The 13,995-nt window shown below is 39.9% G+C and overlaps 1 protein-coding gene across 1 annotated transcript in view; it reads left to right on the top strand.

The window, feature by feature from the left end:
• The first annotated feature begins 8,904 nt into the window (after positions 1–8,904).
• LOC102847406 (zinc finger protein 18-like) overlaps positions 8,905–13,995 on the top strand; it is a 22,101-nt gene continuing 17,010 nt past the window's right edge. Inside the window, exons 1-3 of the mRNA XM_006898583.1 lie at positions 8,905–9,288; positions 10,120–10,309; positions 10,774–10,865. Of these exons, the coding sequence (XP_006898645.1) occupies positions 8,905–9,288; positions 10,120–10,309; positions 10,774–10,865 (666 nt within the window). The remainder of the gene's footprint in view (positions 9,289–10,119; positions 10,310–10,773; positions 10,866–13,995) is intronic.

Below are 13,995 nucleotides of genomic sequence, written 5' to 3'. Positions count from 1 at the left end.
GGTCCGAGTTTCATTCAAACTGGGAAACCTCCTTTTAACAGTTTTTGCAGTGCAAATGTGTGGTTAACAGAGTCTAAACTTTTAAGATGTTATAATTCCCAACTGTGATTGAGGCCCCTTTAGGCCTGATATTAGGTGCATTCACATTTAAGATTATTGTACGTTTCCTGATTAATTGACCCATATCTCATAATACAGCATTTCTGTTTATTTCTGTCGTCAAGTTGTTTTGTCAGATATTAACATAATCATGCCAATTTTCTAATGCTTGCTGTTTGTACAAAATATTTTACCCACTTTTATTATCGTTATTCATTTGTCTTTAAGTTTGCAATAGGTCTGTTGTACCCAGTATCTGGTTAGGACTGACTTTTTATAATCTGGCAATCTGTGCCTTGTTGGTGGAGTGTTTAGTCCATTCATACTAAGGTAATTTTTAATAGAGTAGGTTTTAGTTTCCCAACTTGATTTGCCTTTGGTCTTTCTGTGTCTTTCTCTTCTGGTTTTTCACTAGTAGGGAGCTCTGGTGGCCTCATGGATGGGGAGCTGTGATGTCAAACCAAAGGCGGGTAGTTACAATGTTCCAGTTTGAATCTACCATTTACTCTGGGGAGAGAAATATGGACAATCTCTTCTCCTGCAGTTTACACCCTCAGAAAACCTGCTGGAGTATCAGCTATGAGTCTGTTCCAACTCTGTGGCAGCAAGTTTTTGTTTTGCTTTGTACCTCAATGTGTAATATATTTAGAGTTAATGATATGTATCTTTGTCAAAAGTCTACTTTAATGTGGCTACACTTTGAATTTCAGAGCTCACAATGCTGTGTTGCCACTTCTCACTTTGTATCAGAACACCTCCATTCTTCACTTGGCTCTTCCCACTTACTTCCTACTTCTTACTTTGAATTTTACAAATATAATAACATGATAACAAATTAAATCCATTTACTCTTCTTTGTCATATGTTTATACCTCTGCATAGGGAGGTTTGGTGGGCTAGTCCGTAAGGCTAATGCAAAAGCTGTGCCTCCCTGGAGAATTCATCTTCCAACAAATCCACAGAGAAAGATGGACAGTTTCCTTCCTGGTGATTTAGTCTTGGAAACTCATTTGAAGGTCAGGCAAGAGTTTGTTTTGACTCAGTGCAATGCATTTGTAGGTTTTCCTCCTTAACTCTACATATATTATTTCACTATCATTTTTTTTTGGTGTGAATAGTTAACACCCTTTCAAGTTACTTAGGAGAAGAAGAGGAAGCAGAAAACTCCATTCATTTATCATATCTATTATCTTTAATCCACTTGTAGATCTGAATTTACCTTCAGCTGATGAACTAACTAGTATTACTCTCAATACAAGTCTATGGCAACAGCTTTTACTTACTAGCTTGATTATTTTAAAAAGTCTTTATTTAAGTTATTGTTTGAACAAATATTTGTGGCTGGATGTAGAATTTAGGATGACAGGCTGTTTTCCAAAGTTTGGACTCACTTGGTTCTTTTTGTATTTCTGTGTCTTTGCTGAGAGTTTTTATCTCTTCTCTCATTGAGACTGTGCTTTTCTTTGAGACAGTAGACCAACTCAGAGTTACTTTCTCTTGATTTCTTTCTTGATTTTGACTTGCTTGCATTGTCTGTTTCTTTACATGTCTGGAAAGTTTGGATTGCATCCTGGATGATGTGGGTGAAGTATTGTGGATTAAGAAGATATTAATTCATGCTTTTCTCATATAAAACTGTGATTTTGATCACTCTTGGCTTATATTTGCTGTGATAAAATTACAATATTTACCTCTTTTTCTTCTTTTTGTTGTTAGGTGCCATAGAGGTGAGTAGTACTCATAGCAACACTATGAAGAGCAGATCTGAACCTTGCCTTTAGGCACCATCCTCATGATCTCTGTCATACATAGGCCAATTGTGTTAGTCATTGTGTCAATCAATTTTTTTGAGAGTCTTTTTCTTTATTGCTAGCCCCTTACCATTGCCAGCATTGTATTTCCCTCCAAGGACTGATTCCTCTTGAAAATATGCCCATACCAATTGAGATGAATTTTCACCATCCATTCTTCTAAGAAGCACTCTGGATGTACTTCCTTCAAGACAAATTTGTCTGTTCTTTTGGCAGTCCATGGATTATTCAGTATTCTGCCAGCACCACAATTCAAAGATAGCAAATCTTGTTGGTCTTCCCTATTCATTATCCAAATTAACTTCAGATGTGTAAATTGCAATTGAAAATACCATTATTTGAATTGTTGTGTTCCACTGAGTTGGAACCAGCCTAAGCTGACCCTCCAGCAGGTTTTCAGAGGCAGTTAAAGTTGCACAGGAGGAGATTGCCATCCTTCTCCCTCAGAACAGCTGATGGCCTCGAACTGCATGCCTTCAGGATTGTTTCTTGCTCGGCCACCAGAGCTCCCTTAGGTTTATCTTAATCTTTAAACTCATCTTTGCTCTTTTGTACTTTGGAGAGGTCCTTGACTGCAAGTTTTCCCAATGCAGCATGTCTTTGGATTTCTTGACACCTCTTACCACCCATAATCAACAGTCTTGACTGTTGATTGTGGATCCAAGGAAAATGAAATCCTGGCTTCAAAATTATCTAACCCATATTGATGGCTGTAGTCTTTGATTTCTGCGCTAAGTACTTCAAGACATCTTCACTTTCTTCAAGTATGATAATCATCTGCATACTACAGGTCGTTGCTGAATTTTCCTCCAGTTCTAATACCACATTCTTATTCTATAGTCCAACTTCTCTAATGATTTATTTGCTCAGCATACAGATTGACTAGATATGGAGAAAGGATACAACCCTGACACGCCTTTCCTGATTTTAAACATTCCCTTATCCCATTCATACAACTGCTTATTGATCTATGTATAGGTTTTGCATGAACACAGTTAAATGTTTTGTGATCCTCATTCTTCTCAATGTTAGCCATAATTTGCTATGATCCACATGGTCAAATGCTTTTGCATGGTCAGTAAGTACAAATTAACATCTTTCTGATGTTCTCTGCTTTCAGCCAAGATTCATTTGATAACATCAGTGATATCCCTTATGTAATGGCCTCTTCTGAATCCAGCTTGAATTTCTCATAGTTCCTTGTGGATGTACTGTTGTAGCCATTTTAGAATAGTCTTCAATAGGATTTTACTTACATGTGATCATGATAATATTGTGCAATAATTTCCATATTCTATCAGATCACCTTTTTTTTGGGGGGGGTGGGGGGAGGAGGAATGAGAACAAATAGGTATCTCCTCCATTCAATTGACCAGTAGTTGATTCTTGGCATAGGCTAGTGTCACAACTAGGGCTGCATGTACTTGTTGAAAATATGTCAGTTTATATTCTTTCAATTTCTGGTGCCTTATTTTGGGGCAGTATCTTCAGTGCACCTTGAATTCTTCTTGGTTCTTGATCATATGCCACTTCCTGCAGTGCTTTGGTGTTACCCAGTCCTTTTTGGTAGTGACTCTGTGTATATTCCTTCTAGTCTCTACTGATGATTCCTGCATCATTCAAGATTTTGCCTATGGAATCCTTTAATATTTCAACTGGAAACTTGAATTTGTTCCTATTTTTTTACCAGTTTAAGAAATGCTATACATTTTGTTCCCTTTTGGTTTTTTCCTAAGCCCAGCTCTGCACATTTCATTATGATACTTGCTTTGTCCACTTGAGCTGCCCTTTGAAATCATCTGTTCAACTCTCTTCAGTATTTCTTGACGTTATTTTTGCCTATCTATATTCTTTTTTCCCCCCTCTATTTTCTAATGCAAGTCTCAGAGTCTCTTCTGACATCCATGTTGGTCTTTTTCCCCCTCCTGTCCTTGTAATAACCTTTCCTTTCTCCACGGATGATATCCTTGATTTCATCCCACAACCTCCCTGATCTTTTATCATTAGTGTTCAGTGTATCAAATCTATTCTTGAAATGGTTTTAAAATTTAGTTGAGAAACCCACAAGGTCATATTTTGGTTCTTGTGGACAAGAGGAAATATTGTTTATTAAGTTTAGTTTGAACTTCATATAAGTAGTTGATGGTCTGTCCCACAGTCAACTTCTGGCCTTGTTCTTGATGCTGATATTGAGCTTCTCTATGAACTCTTATCACAGATGTAACAGTCTGATTCCTGTGTAGGCTTTTGGGTGAGGTCTTTGTATATAACCATCATTTATGGGTTGTTGTTGTTTTTTCCTGTTTCCCATGGAGTGCATGTTTGCTTGAGATTTGTATGCTTGCTTGTTTTATAATTTAGTCTTATGGGTACAGCACTTGTCTGTTAGATTACTGTACTGAGCTGACTTTCATGTAAATACTAGCCAGGTCATCCATGGTGGACAGGTTTCAGACTGAGACAGATTAAGAAGCAAGACTTGCAGTCCACTTCTGAAGTAACAGGCCTTCAAAACGTTATGAATTACAGAGAAACATTATCAGATATAGAACTAGAAGTAGAGTCCCTCAGAATGGAAGGCACTAAAAAATGAGAAATAGTTGCAAACATATGTTAATAATTGGAATATGGAATGTACAAAGTATGAATGTAGGAAAATTGAAAGTTGTAAAAAATGAAATGGAAAGCAAAGATCAAGATCCTAAGCATTTGTGACCTGAGATGGACTGGTATTGACCATTTTGAATCAGTCATGCTAAAAATGACAAATTGAAGAGGGATGGTATCAATTCATAGTAAAAAAGTACGTTTCAGGATCTATCCTGAAGTACAGGGCTTGAATTATAGGTTACTATCTATACACATACAAAGAAAACTTGCTAATACAAATATTATTAAAATACATGCACCTACCACCAAAGCCAGGACAAAGAAATTGAGGGCTTTACAAACTTTTACAGTCTGAAATTGATTGAACATGTAATCAAGATGCATTAATAACTGGTGACTAGAATGTGAAAGTTAGAAATGAAGAAGGAAGACTAGTAGTTGGAAAATGTGGCCTTGGTTGACAGAAATTGGGCTGGACTCTTACTTGCTGACTTTCCACTTTTTTTCAATATAATGTCTCTCTCCAAGGACTGACCCATCCTGACCACCTGACTGGACCATGTGAGGTGATGTTTCTTCCTCCATGTCAGATTTGTTTGTTCCTTTGGCAGGCTATGAGATATTGAATACTCTTCTCTAACACCACAACCTGGAGGTATCAATTTTTCTTCTTGTCATCCTTATTCATTGTCTAACTTTCAGAAGCATAGGAAGCAATTGAAAATACCACAGATTGAATCAGGCATGCCTTAGTCTTTAAACTGACATCCTTATTATTAAGTCATGAATTTGTTGTTGTTGTTATGCGCCGTCGAGTTGTTTGCGACTCATAACGACCCTATGCACAACAGCCCTAAACCCTGCTCTATCCTGCGCCAACCGCACTGCCTCTGACACGCCCATCCCGATTACCCCAGTCACCGAGTCAATCCATCTCATAGAGGGTCTTCCCCTCCTGCGCTGTCCCTCAACCCTCCCAAGCATGATGTCCCTCTCTAAGGACCCGTCCCTCCTGGCAACGTGTCCAAAGTATGTCAGACGAAGCCCCAGAATCCTTGCCTCCAAGGAGTAGCTTGGTTTAATCCTCTCCAAGATGAATGTGTTTGTTTTCCTGGCAGTCCATGGTACATTCAGTACTCTTCTCCAGCACCACAGCTCAAAAGCATCCACTCTCCTTCTGTCCTCCCTAGTCATTGTCCAACTCCCTGATGCATAACAAGCGATTGCAAAGACCATGGCCTGTATCAGGTGCACCTTAGTCTCCAGAGAGACACTGTTGCTCCTGAGTACTTTAGAGCGGTCCCTAACAACAGACTTTCCCATCGCGATACACTTTTTGATTTCCTGACTGCTGGTGCCAAGAGTGTAGGGCTCCTAAATTTGACAATAATTGAAATAGCTTGCTACCACACAATGATAGATGTATTGGGCCACGAGGCATGGGTAGTAGAGCTTGGGCCGTGGTGATTGATGGGGTACCTGGTAATGTGGGTCACCAGGACTGCCAGGCCAAGTGTACTCTGGCCACCAGGGCCTCTGAATCATCAAGCCAGTGTGGGCTGTTCCAGGGCCAGATGGCCTAAGCCTGATCTCCTGAGGAGCTGATTTGGGGCAGGAGGAACCCTATCTGGTCAGATGGAAGTTCGCTTTGTTGATCCCTGTGGGCAAATAGTGGAAAGGGTGGGCATGTCACTCCTTTGCCTTTTCTGGTGTCATTTGGTCCTTGGTACCTCTCTGCAGTCCTCACTCTCTGCAGGACTCCATGTGGATGCAGGTCCTGGTTCTTTCATGATTATCTCTTCCTTCTTTTCCTCTAATCAGCCTTTTGATTGGTATTTTCCTTCAGTCAGTATCTCCATGTCCTCTTTGCTGCTTTCATTAAATTTCAGGATTTCCAGATTGCCATCTGTAACTGTCACCTTGGAGAGGGATTGGTTTCCAGGTCTATATAGTCAACTGTCTTGCCCCAACTCACAATTTTTAAAAATTTTTTTTTATTTTTTCTTTTATTATTTTGTGTGTGTGCCATCAGATCTGATCTGACTGGTACAGGAGATTGCCCCTCTTTCCCCAGCAGAACATCTGGTGAATTTGAACCGTGTACCTCTGGGATTACAGTGCAGTTTCTTGCTACTAGGCCACCAGAGCTCCCCAAGTTACAATTTTTACAGTTTAAATTATATTCTGATATTGAATAAATTGATCAGCTCACATGGTAGAGATGAAAACATGGCTGGCTTGTCAGACCTCACTATAAAAAGCAGCTAATTCAAAGAGTATTACCCCAATTCCTGATTAAACCAGACTTGCAAGTGACTTTCCTCAAAACAGCATCAAAATGTGTATATTTTAGTGGATGGGCTGGCTAGTCGATATAATACTACTTACTCTCACATTGACCAAAAAATTAATTCTCCTCTCAATATTTGATGAGCGTGTAATATATGTCATCCAAGCACATGGGATGTTGTATAAATAATAAGTGAGTTTCCTTTCTAAGACCAAGTCTTGCTCAGGTTCACAAAGAAATTTCTAATAGTAAATTAATCCTTTTTACTATTCTCTTCCTTTCTTAATGTTTGAAAGAACTTGCTTTTTTATTTTTACAGTTTTAAGTTATTTTCTGATTTAGACTTAATTGGTTGGGGAAAGTGGTAAAGATGAAGAAATTATTTCTCATATTCATAAACACCCCCCCCCCCCAGCTACTAAGTGTATTACCTCAATCTCTGATGAAGCCATCTAGGCAAGTGACTCTCCCTGTAACGTATTTTTTAGGCCAGAATTCTCCTTGGAGGCAAGGATTCTGAAGCTCCATACGACATACTTTGGACATGTTGCAAGGCGAGATCAGTCCTTGGAGAGGGATGTCATACTTGGGAAGGTAGAGGGACAGCACAGGAGAGGAAGACCCTCAATGAGATGGATTGATTCCGTTGCTGGGGTAATGGGGATAGGCATGTCAGAGTCAATAAGATTGGCAAGGGATAGAGCAGGGTTTAGGGCTGTTGTACATAGGGTCATTATGAGTCACAAGCGACTCAATGGCACATAGCAACAACAACAATAGTTAGTATTATGGAAGAAAGTAGATCTGATATTTATATTAGAGGCAGCTTCTTTCTAATAAGGATTAACTTAGTAGCCCAATACTAAAAATACAGGCATATAGATAATGAACTAGAAATAGTGCATGGTCTTTTTTAAAACCTTACTGTTATGCACTATTGAGTTGGAAACAAACTACCGAGTCAGAATCAACCCTTCAGTGGGGTTTCAGAGGCAGTAAATCGCATGGAAAGAGATTGTGTCCATCTTTCTCCCGCAGGGCAGCTGAGAGACTGAACTGTGTGCTTTCAGGTTGGCAGTATAGATCCTTACCACTGGGCCATCAGATCTCCCTTAAAAGAAAAATCTTCTTAATATTAGCTTTACTATTTAGTATTTTATCTTCTCTCTGCCTTGGAAATTTTGAGAACATTAGCCAAAAAACAGTGGTTACTTAGTTCAATGGAATAGGTGTGTTTTCAGATAGACAGTATTTGTTCCAAACATCCTTTGAGCCCAAGGATAGAACAGTGTGACAGGCTTATCATCACTTCCCAAAGAGACATCTTTTCATCATGGCACTAAAAGGAGCCATTTGGGAATTTCATTGCACCTTTTGGAAAGGGATGGTTTGTTCTCTTTAGCCTCATCTTTTTTTTTTTTAGAAGCATCTGATCATTTTATCCTGAGACTTTATATCTAGGGCACCGATGTCTTTGTCCAACTTTACTTTTCAATCTGTAAATGGACAGAGATTTAGTTGCAGAAGATTTATGTATCTGGAAACCTGTAGTGGAAATGTTTCATGAGCACACTTGTACTTAATGTGGACATTTGAAGGCCAAGTGAGAATGTTATAAAGTGGGTGGTAGAGCAATGGTGACAGTTTAGGTACAGTGTTGGTGGCTACAAACTTACATTGCTTTCAGTTAGAAGAGTGCATACATGGAGCCCCTGGGTGGTATAAACAGTTAAAGCCCTCTGCTGTTTACTTAGAGGTGGAAAGTTGAGTGTACTCAGTAATGTCTTGAGAGAAAGATTCAGTGATTACCTCCGAGAAACCAACCAGCTGTCTCAGTAACACCTGTTTTTCTTCTTGTCAATCCTTGGGCAATTTCAGAGATTGATGGTTGAGTCCAAGGTTTCTCAGCGGGCAGGTGAATTTGTTTCTAAAATCGTGTTGTTTTCTGTGCTGTTGTTCACACAGTCGTGTTGTTCACTGAATCTCCTTCCTTCCCCAGTGTCTCTGCAAGAGTCTTTGTGAAGACGTGATCCTTCCCAGAGAACTGTTTCATTCAGAACTTAGCTGACGTGAACGAAGTTGGTAAGCCTGATAATGCCATTTGAGCTGGGACAGGCCCTGGTCCAGGTGCCACCACTGGCAAAGGCAGAGGACCCTCGACTCCCTGGATCAGATGCTTCTCAAGGGGAACTCTCCAGCCCTGAAGCTGCCCGGCAGCTTTTCAGACGCTTTCAGTACCAGGTGCTGTCTGGGCCCCACGAGACCCTAAGGCAACTTCGGAAGCTCTGTTTCCAGTGGCTGCAGCCAGAGCTTCACAGCAAAGAGCAGATCCTGGAGCTCCTCATGTTGGAGCAGTTCCTGACCATCCTGCCTGGGGAGATCCAGATGTGGGTGCGCACACAGCGTCCCAGCAGTGGAGAGGAGGCTGTGACGCTAGTGGAGAGCTTGAAGGGCGACCCACAGAGACTATGGCAGTGGGTAAGCAGAGTACTGGGATCTGAGTCCTGTTGGGGTAGCCTCCTGCCTCATCTATGGCTCTGTGTGCCTGTCAGGTCCCTGAGTGGTGCAAATGGTTTACTACTACCCAGGGAACTCTGTAGCTTAGTGGTAAGGAGCTGTACTGACAATCCAAAAACATGTATTTGAATCCACCAGCTGCTCTGTGGGAGGAAGATGGGCACTCTCCTCCCGTGCAGTTTACTACCTCTGAAAACCTATTGGAGGGTCAGCTGTGGGTCACTTCTGACTAGATGTTGTACAAAACAACAAACAACAACTAATCAATCAAAAGGTTGGTGGTTTAAACTCATTCAGTGACACCATGGCTAAAGGTATGCTAGTCTGCTTTTTGTAATGATTATGGCTAACAAAACCGTAAAAAGCGATGCTATTCTCTCACTGGCACCAGGTATGCTTTTGTTTGTGATTGTGAGCAGGGATGTGTTTGTGACTGTCAATACATTTTAGCTATTAGGAATTGAAGATAAAACCTCTCTTCTCATTTTAACTCTATACTTGAAAATTTGTATTGTTGAAACACAAAAGTTTTAATTGGTCCAGACTGTCCAGTTGAAACCCAGTATTGTAGCCCGACTTATAGATCTTGAAGGCCTGGTTCAGTGTCAGCAGTGGGCCTCTCTTGTGGTATTTCCACAAGTGGTTTCTACTGGATAAGCAAATTAAGCTGCCTTGCTTCTTCCCCATGACTTGTTCCTAAGGACTGTCATAAAATCTGTTGTAAAAGATTTGCTTTGTTTTCCGAAATCTTGAGCTGACATTCTTCAGTAACTGGTAACATATGGTCTTTAGATCAGCAACCAGGTTCTGGGAAAGGTAACCTTACCTGAGAAGGTGGAATCTGCACACTGCCACATGAGGGAGACAGAGGCCTGTCCTGAAGTGGTGCCTCAGGAGCTGGGACTTCAGAATTCAGCCTTAGGGCCTGGGGAACACCTGACCCATGCTGTCAAAGAAGAATCTCTCACGGAGCCGGAATTAGGTGGGGACCAGTTTTTATTCATGGTGGTGTTGAGGGCAGGGTGGGGAGGTGCTTCTTGGAGAAAATCAGGAGTTCTGGTTGTCCAAGTTGAAAACAATGTGTTCAGACTGACGTGTCTCTGGGAAATTTGGAATCAAGGTCAGTGTCCACAAATCACCCTGATTGACAGATTCAAAGTCTGTATTTTAAGCCACTTTATAACTACATTAGACCATTTGGATTTTGGATTTGAGCAGGTAGGGGAGAGAATATTTGGGTGAGACTGTTTGGAAAGTTGAAGAGAGTTGGATTTTGTTAGTGGTGCAAGTACAAAACTTGAAATTGTCGTGTAATATGCTGTAGGAGAATGGAAAAACAGCTTTCCGTTGTAATTTGTCAAGTTTGTTTTTTTTTTAATCAGTGCCCTCTGGAGAGTGGCTGAGTAGGACATCTAAATTCTTAAAACTTCCTGTTTCTCACTTTAGTAATAACTGCTCCCCAGCTTCTTGCCCAACCTGAGGAAAGGCTCATCAGAGACCAGGACTCTGGAGGCTCACTTCTCCAAGCTTCATCTCAGGTGAGCAAAGTTCTTTGCTTTTCTTCCCTCTGAACCAGTTTTGAACATTCACCAAGACAGGAGGACTAAAAGTGGGTGCATTCTCAGAAATGGAATGGAGAGAAGAGGGCCTAGCAGGACAATAGGAATAGTATACATGAAAAGAAGCTTTAAGAGTTGCTTATGGAAATATATCTAGATTGGAAATCAAAAGATTGAGTTCAGATCTTGAACATGTTACTCACCAATTATCTATTTTTGGACAAGTTATTTAATATTCAAATGCTACTTCCTCTTCTCTAAATTGAAGTCAATACTAACTTCCTTTTTGCCACTGCTGTTGTTGTTGTGTATATCATCGAGTCAGAATCAACCCATACCAGTTAATCTCATGGGAGGAGATTGCTCATTCTTCTCCCATGGAGCAGTTAGAGAATTTGAACCATGGATGTTTGGGATTGCAGCACAACTTCTTGCCACTAGGTGACTAATGCTCCCTGTCTTTGCTGATAAGATAATTAAATTAACTACGTGTTCCTTAAGTGCCTACTAATAATTTATCATACAGAAGTAGCTCACTTTTTACTCCTTTTTAAATACATTTATTATTCTTATACATTGTGTTTTGTACATACACATTGTATTGCTTTTTTTCTTTTTTAATTGTGATTTGAATAAAAGTTTACAAGTTCCTCTTCCAAAAAAAGAAAAGAAACTTGGGTTTAAGTTGTTCTATCAAGTTCTATCATGGCAGAATATTCTTCTAATTGCCATTAGAATAAGGGAATGTACGTCTTGGACAAAGATAGAAAGCTGTGATGACCCATCAGCAAATGAATGGATAGAGAAGCTGTGGTATATTCACACAATGAAATACTATGCTGCATTGAAAAACAGGGAACGCATAAAATATTATACAAAATGGGTGACCCTGGAGGACATTCTGCTGAGTGAAATAACTCAGTCATAAAAGGACGTATACTGCATAAAACAGGACTGATGTCGGGGTTGGGGGAAACCTAAGAAAAGAGGGGATAAATAATGAACACTACATTAAAATAGATGAGGGAAAGAACTGTCTAAAAGAAATATATGATTGGATATTTGCATGACAACAGGCCAGAATGAGAGGTCCATAACAAGGTGGACTGAGGGGGTGGGAGCAGGAAGGGAGGAAACGGTGCAACAATGAAAGAATCTTTTTAAACAGAGAATTGAACTGGGTGTGGGTAGGGAGGAAGATGTGCAACAATGAATGGAAATCTAAGTTTTCTGTAAACTTTTGTTAAAATATCTATCTATCTATCTATCTATCTATCTATCTATCTATCTATCTATCTATAAAAGAGCTGTGATGAGACAAATCTAAACAATCAGAGTCATCTTTCCTTTTTCATGATCTTGAGACTGTGCTTCGGACTACTATATTTCATTTTTGGTGGAGTGCACAGTGATTTTACTGCTAACCCAAAGATGCCTTGCTAGCAATTTGAATACACCAGAAGCTCGTTGAGAGTAAGCTGGCCTGTCTCCACCTATGTGGTTTACAGCTTCCAGAAACTCACAGAAGAGTGAGCTATGACTCAGTTCCAAATGCTTGGCAATGAGTTGAGTTTTAAGTTGTATCTAGGCCAATAACTCAGGCATCAGTTAGAAATTTTGTACAGTTTACCTAAAATAGGACAGATTATTTTTCTTCTTCTAGCTTTCTGGAATTTTAATTGGCATACAGTAAAGACTAGAGCCTTCAACATGGACTGCATCTTAACATCAAGGAAACAGGTTCTCACCACTGGGCCAATGGGAAACATCATGATAGTTGGAGAAAGAATTGAAACTGTAAATGATTTCATCTTCCTTCCATCCACGATCAACCCCCTTGATACCAGGAGTCAGAAAATAAGGAGAACATATTGCTTTGGGTAAGTCTGCTGTCAGGGACCTCTCCAAAATACTGAAGAGGAGTGATGTCAATTTGATGACTAAGGTGCACCTGATTCATGCACTTGTTATGCATATGAAAGCTGAACAGTGAATAAATAAGGATGACAGAAGAATTGGTATCTTTGAGTTGTGGGTGCTGGAGAAGAGTACTGAATATTCCATGGACTGCCTAAAAAATGAACAGATATGTCTTGGAAAAGGTGCAACTGAATGTTCCTTGGAGGCAAGGATGGTAAAGCTTTGTTTCTCTTACTTTGGACCTATTGTTAGGAGAAGCTATTCCTTGGAAAGGATATCATTCTAGGAAGAGTGGAGGTTCAGTGAAAGAGAGGAAGACCTCCATCAAGATGGATTGACAGACAAGCAACAGATGCTGGCAAGGTTATGGAAAAATTGGAACCCTTATTCACTGGTGGTGGGATTGAAGAATGGTGCAATCACTGTGGGAAGGCAATATGGCATTTTCTCAAAGAGTTGGAAATAGAAATATTATTTGACTCAGCAGTTCCACTGCTGGGAATATACCCTAAAAAACCCAGAACTACCACCCAAACAGATATATGCACACCTATGTTTATTGCTGCATTATTCACAACAGCAAAGAAATAGAAGCAAGCCAAGAGCCCATCAACAAATTAATGGCTAGAAAAACTATAGTAGACTCAAAAGATGGAATATTATGTGGTACTGGAAAACAAGGAACTCATAAAATATTACACAACATGGGTGACCCTGGAGGACAGTATGCTGTGTGAAATATCTCTGTCACAGAAGGACAAATACTTTATAATACCACTGTTATAAAACAGGACTGACATGGAAGTTGGGAGGAAATTATGAAATGTGGAAAATAAATACTGAACACTGCATTGGAACAAATGAAGCAAAGAACTGGGAAGCTTGTAGAAATTCAAGTGCAATTCAGAAGAGGCCATGGAATGAGGGATATCATTGCTAATATCAGATGGGTTTTGACTGAAAGTAGAGAATACCAAATAGATGTTTGTATGTTACTGACACTATGCAGAGGCAGTTGACTGTGGATAATAACAATTTGTGGCAAATACAGAAAAGAATGGAAATTCCAGAACACTTTATTGTACTCATGTGAAACCTATAGATAGACTAAACTGTTGTCTGAACAGAATAAGGTAACACTGCCATGATTTAAAATCTGGAAAAGTGAGTGTTAGCACTGTATTCTTTT

The sequence above is a fragment of the Elephantulus edwardii genome, unplaced genomic scaffold, assembly GCF_000299155.1.
Source record: "Elephantulus edwardii isolate Elephantulus edwardi_28Jun2011 unplaced genomic scaffold, EleEdw1.0 scaffold00233, whole genome shotgun sequence".
In the NCBI taxonomy this organism is placed as follows: domain Eukaryota; kingdom Metazoa; phylum Chordata; class Mammalia; order Macroscelidea; family Macroscelididae; genus Elephantulus; species Elephantulus edwardii.
This window is presented reverse-complemented; position numbering and strand designations above follow the sequence as displayed.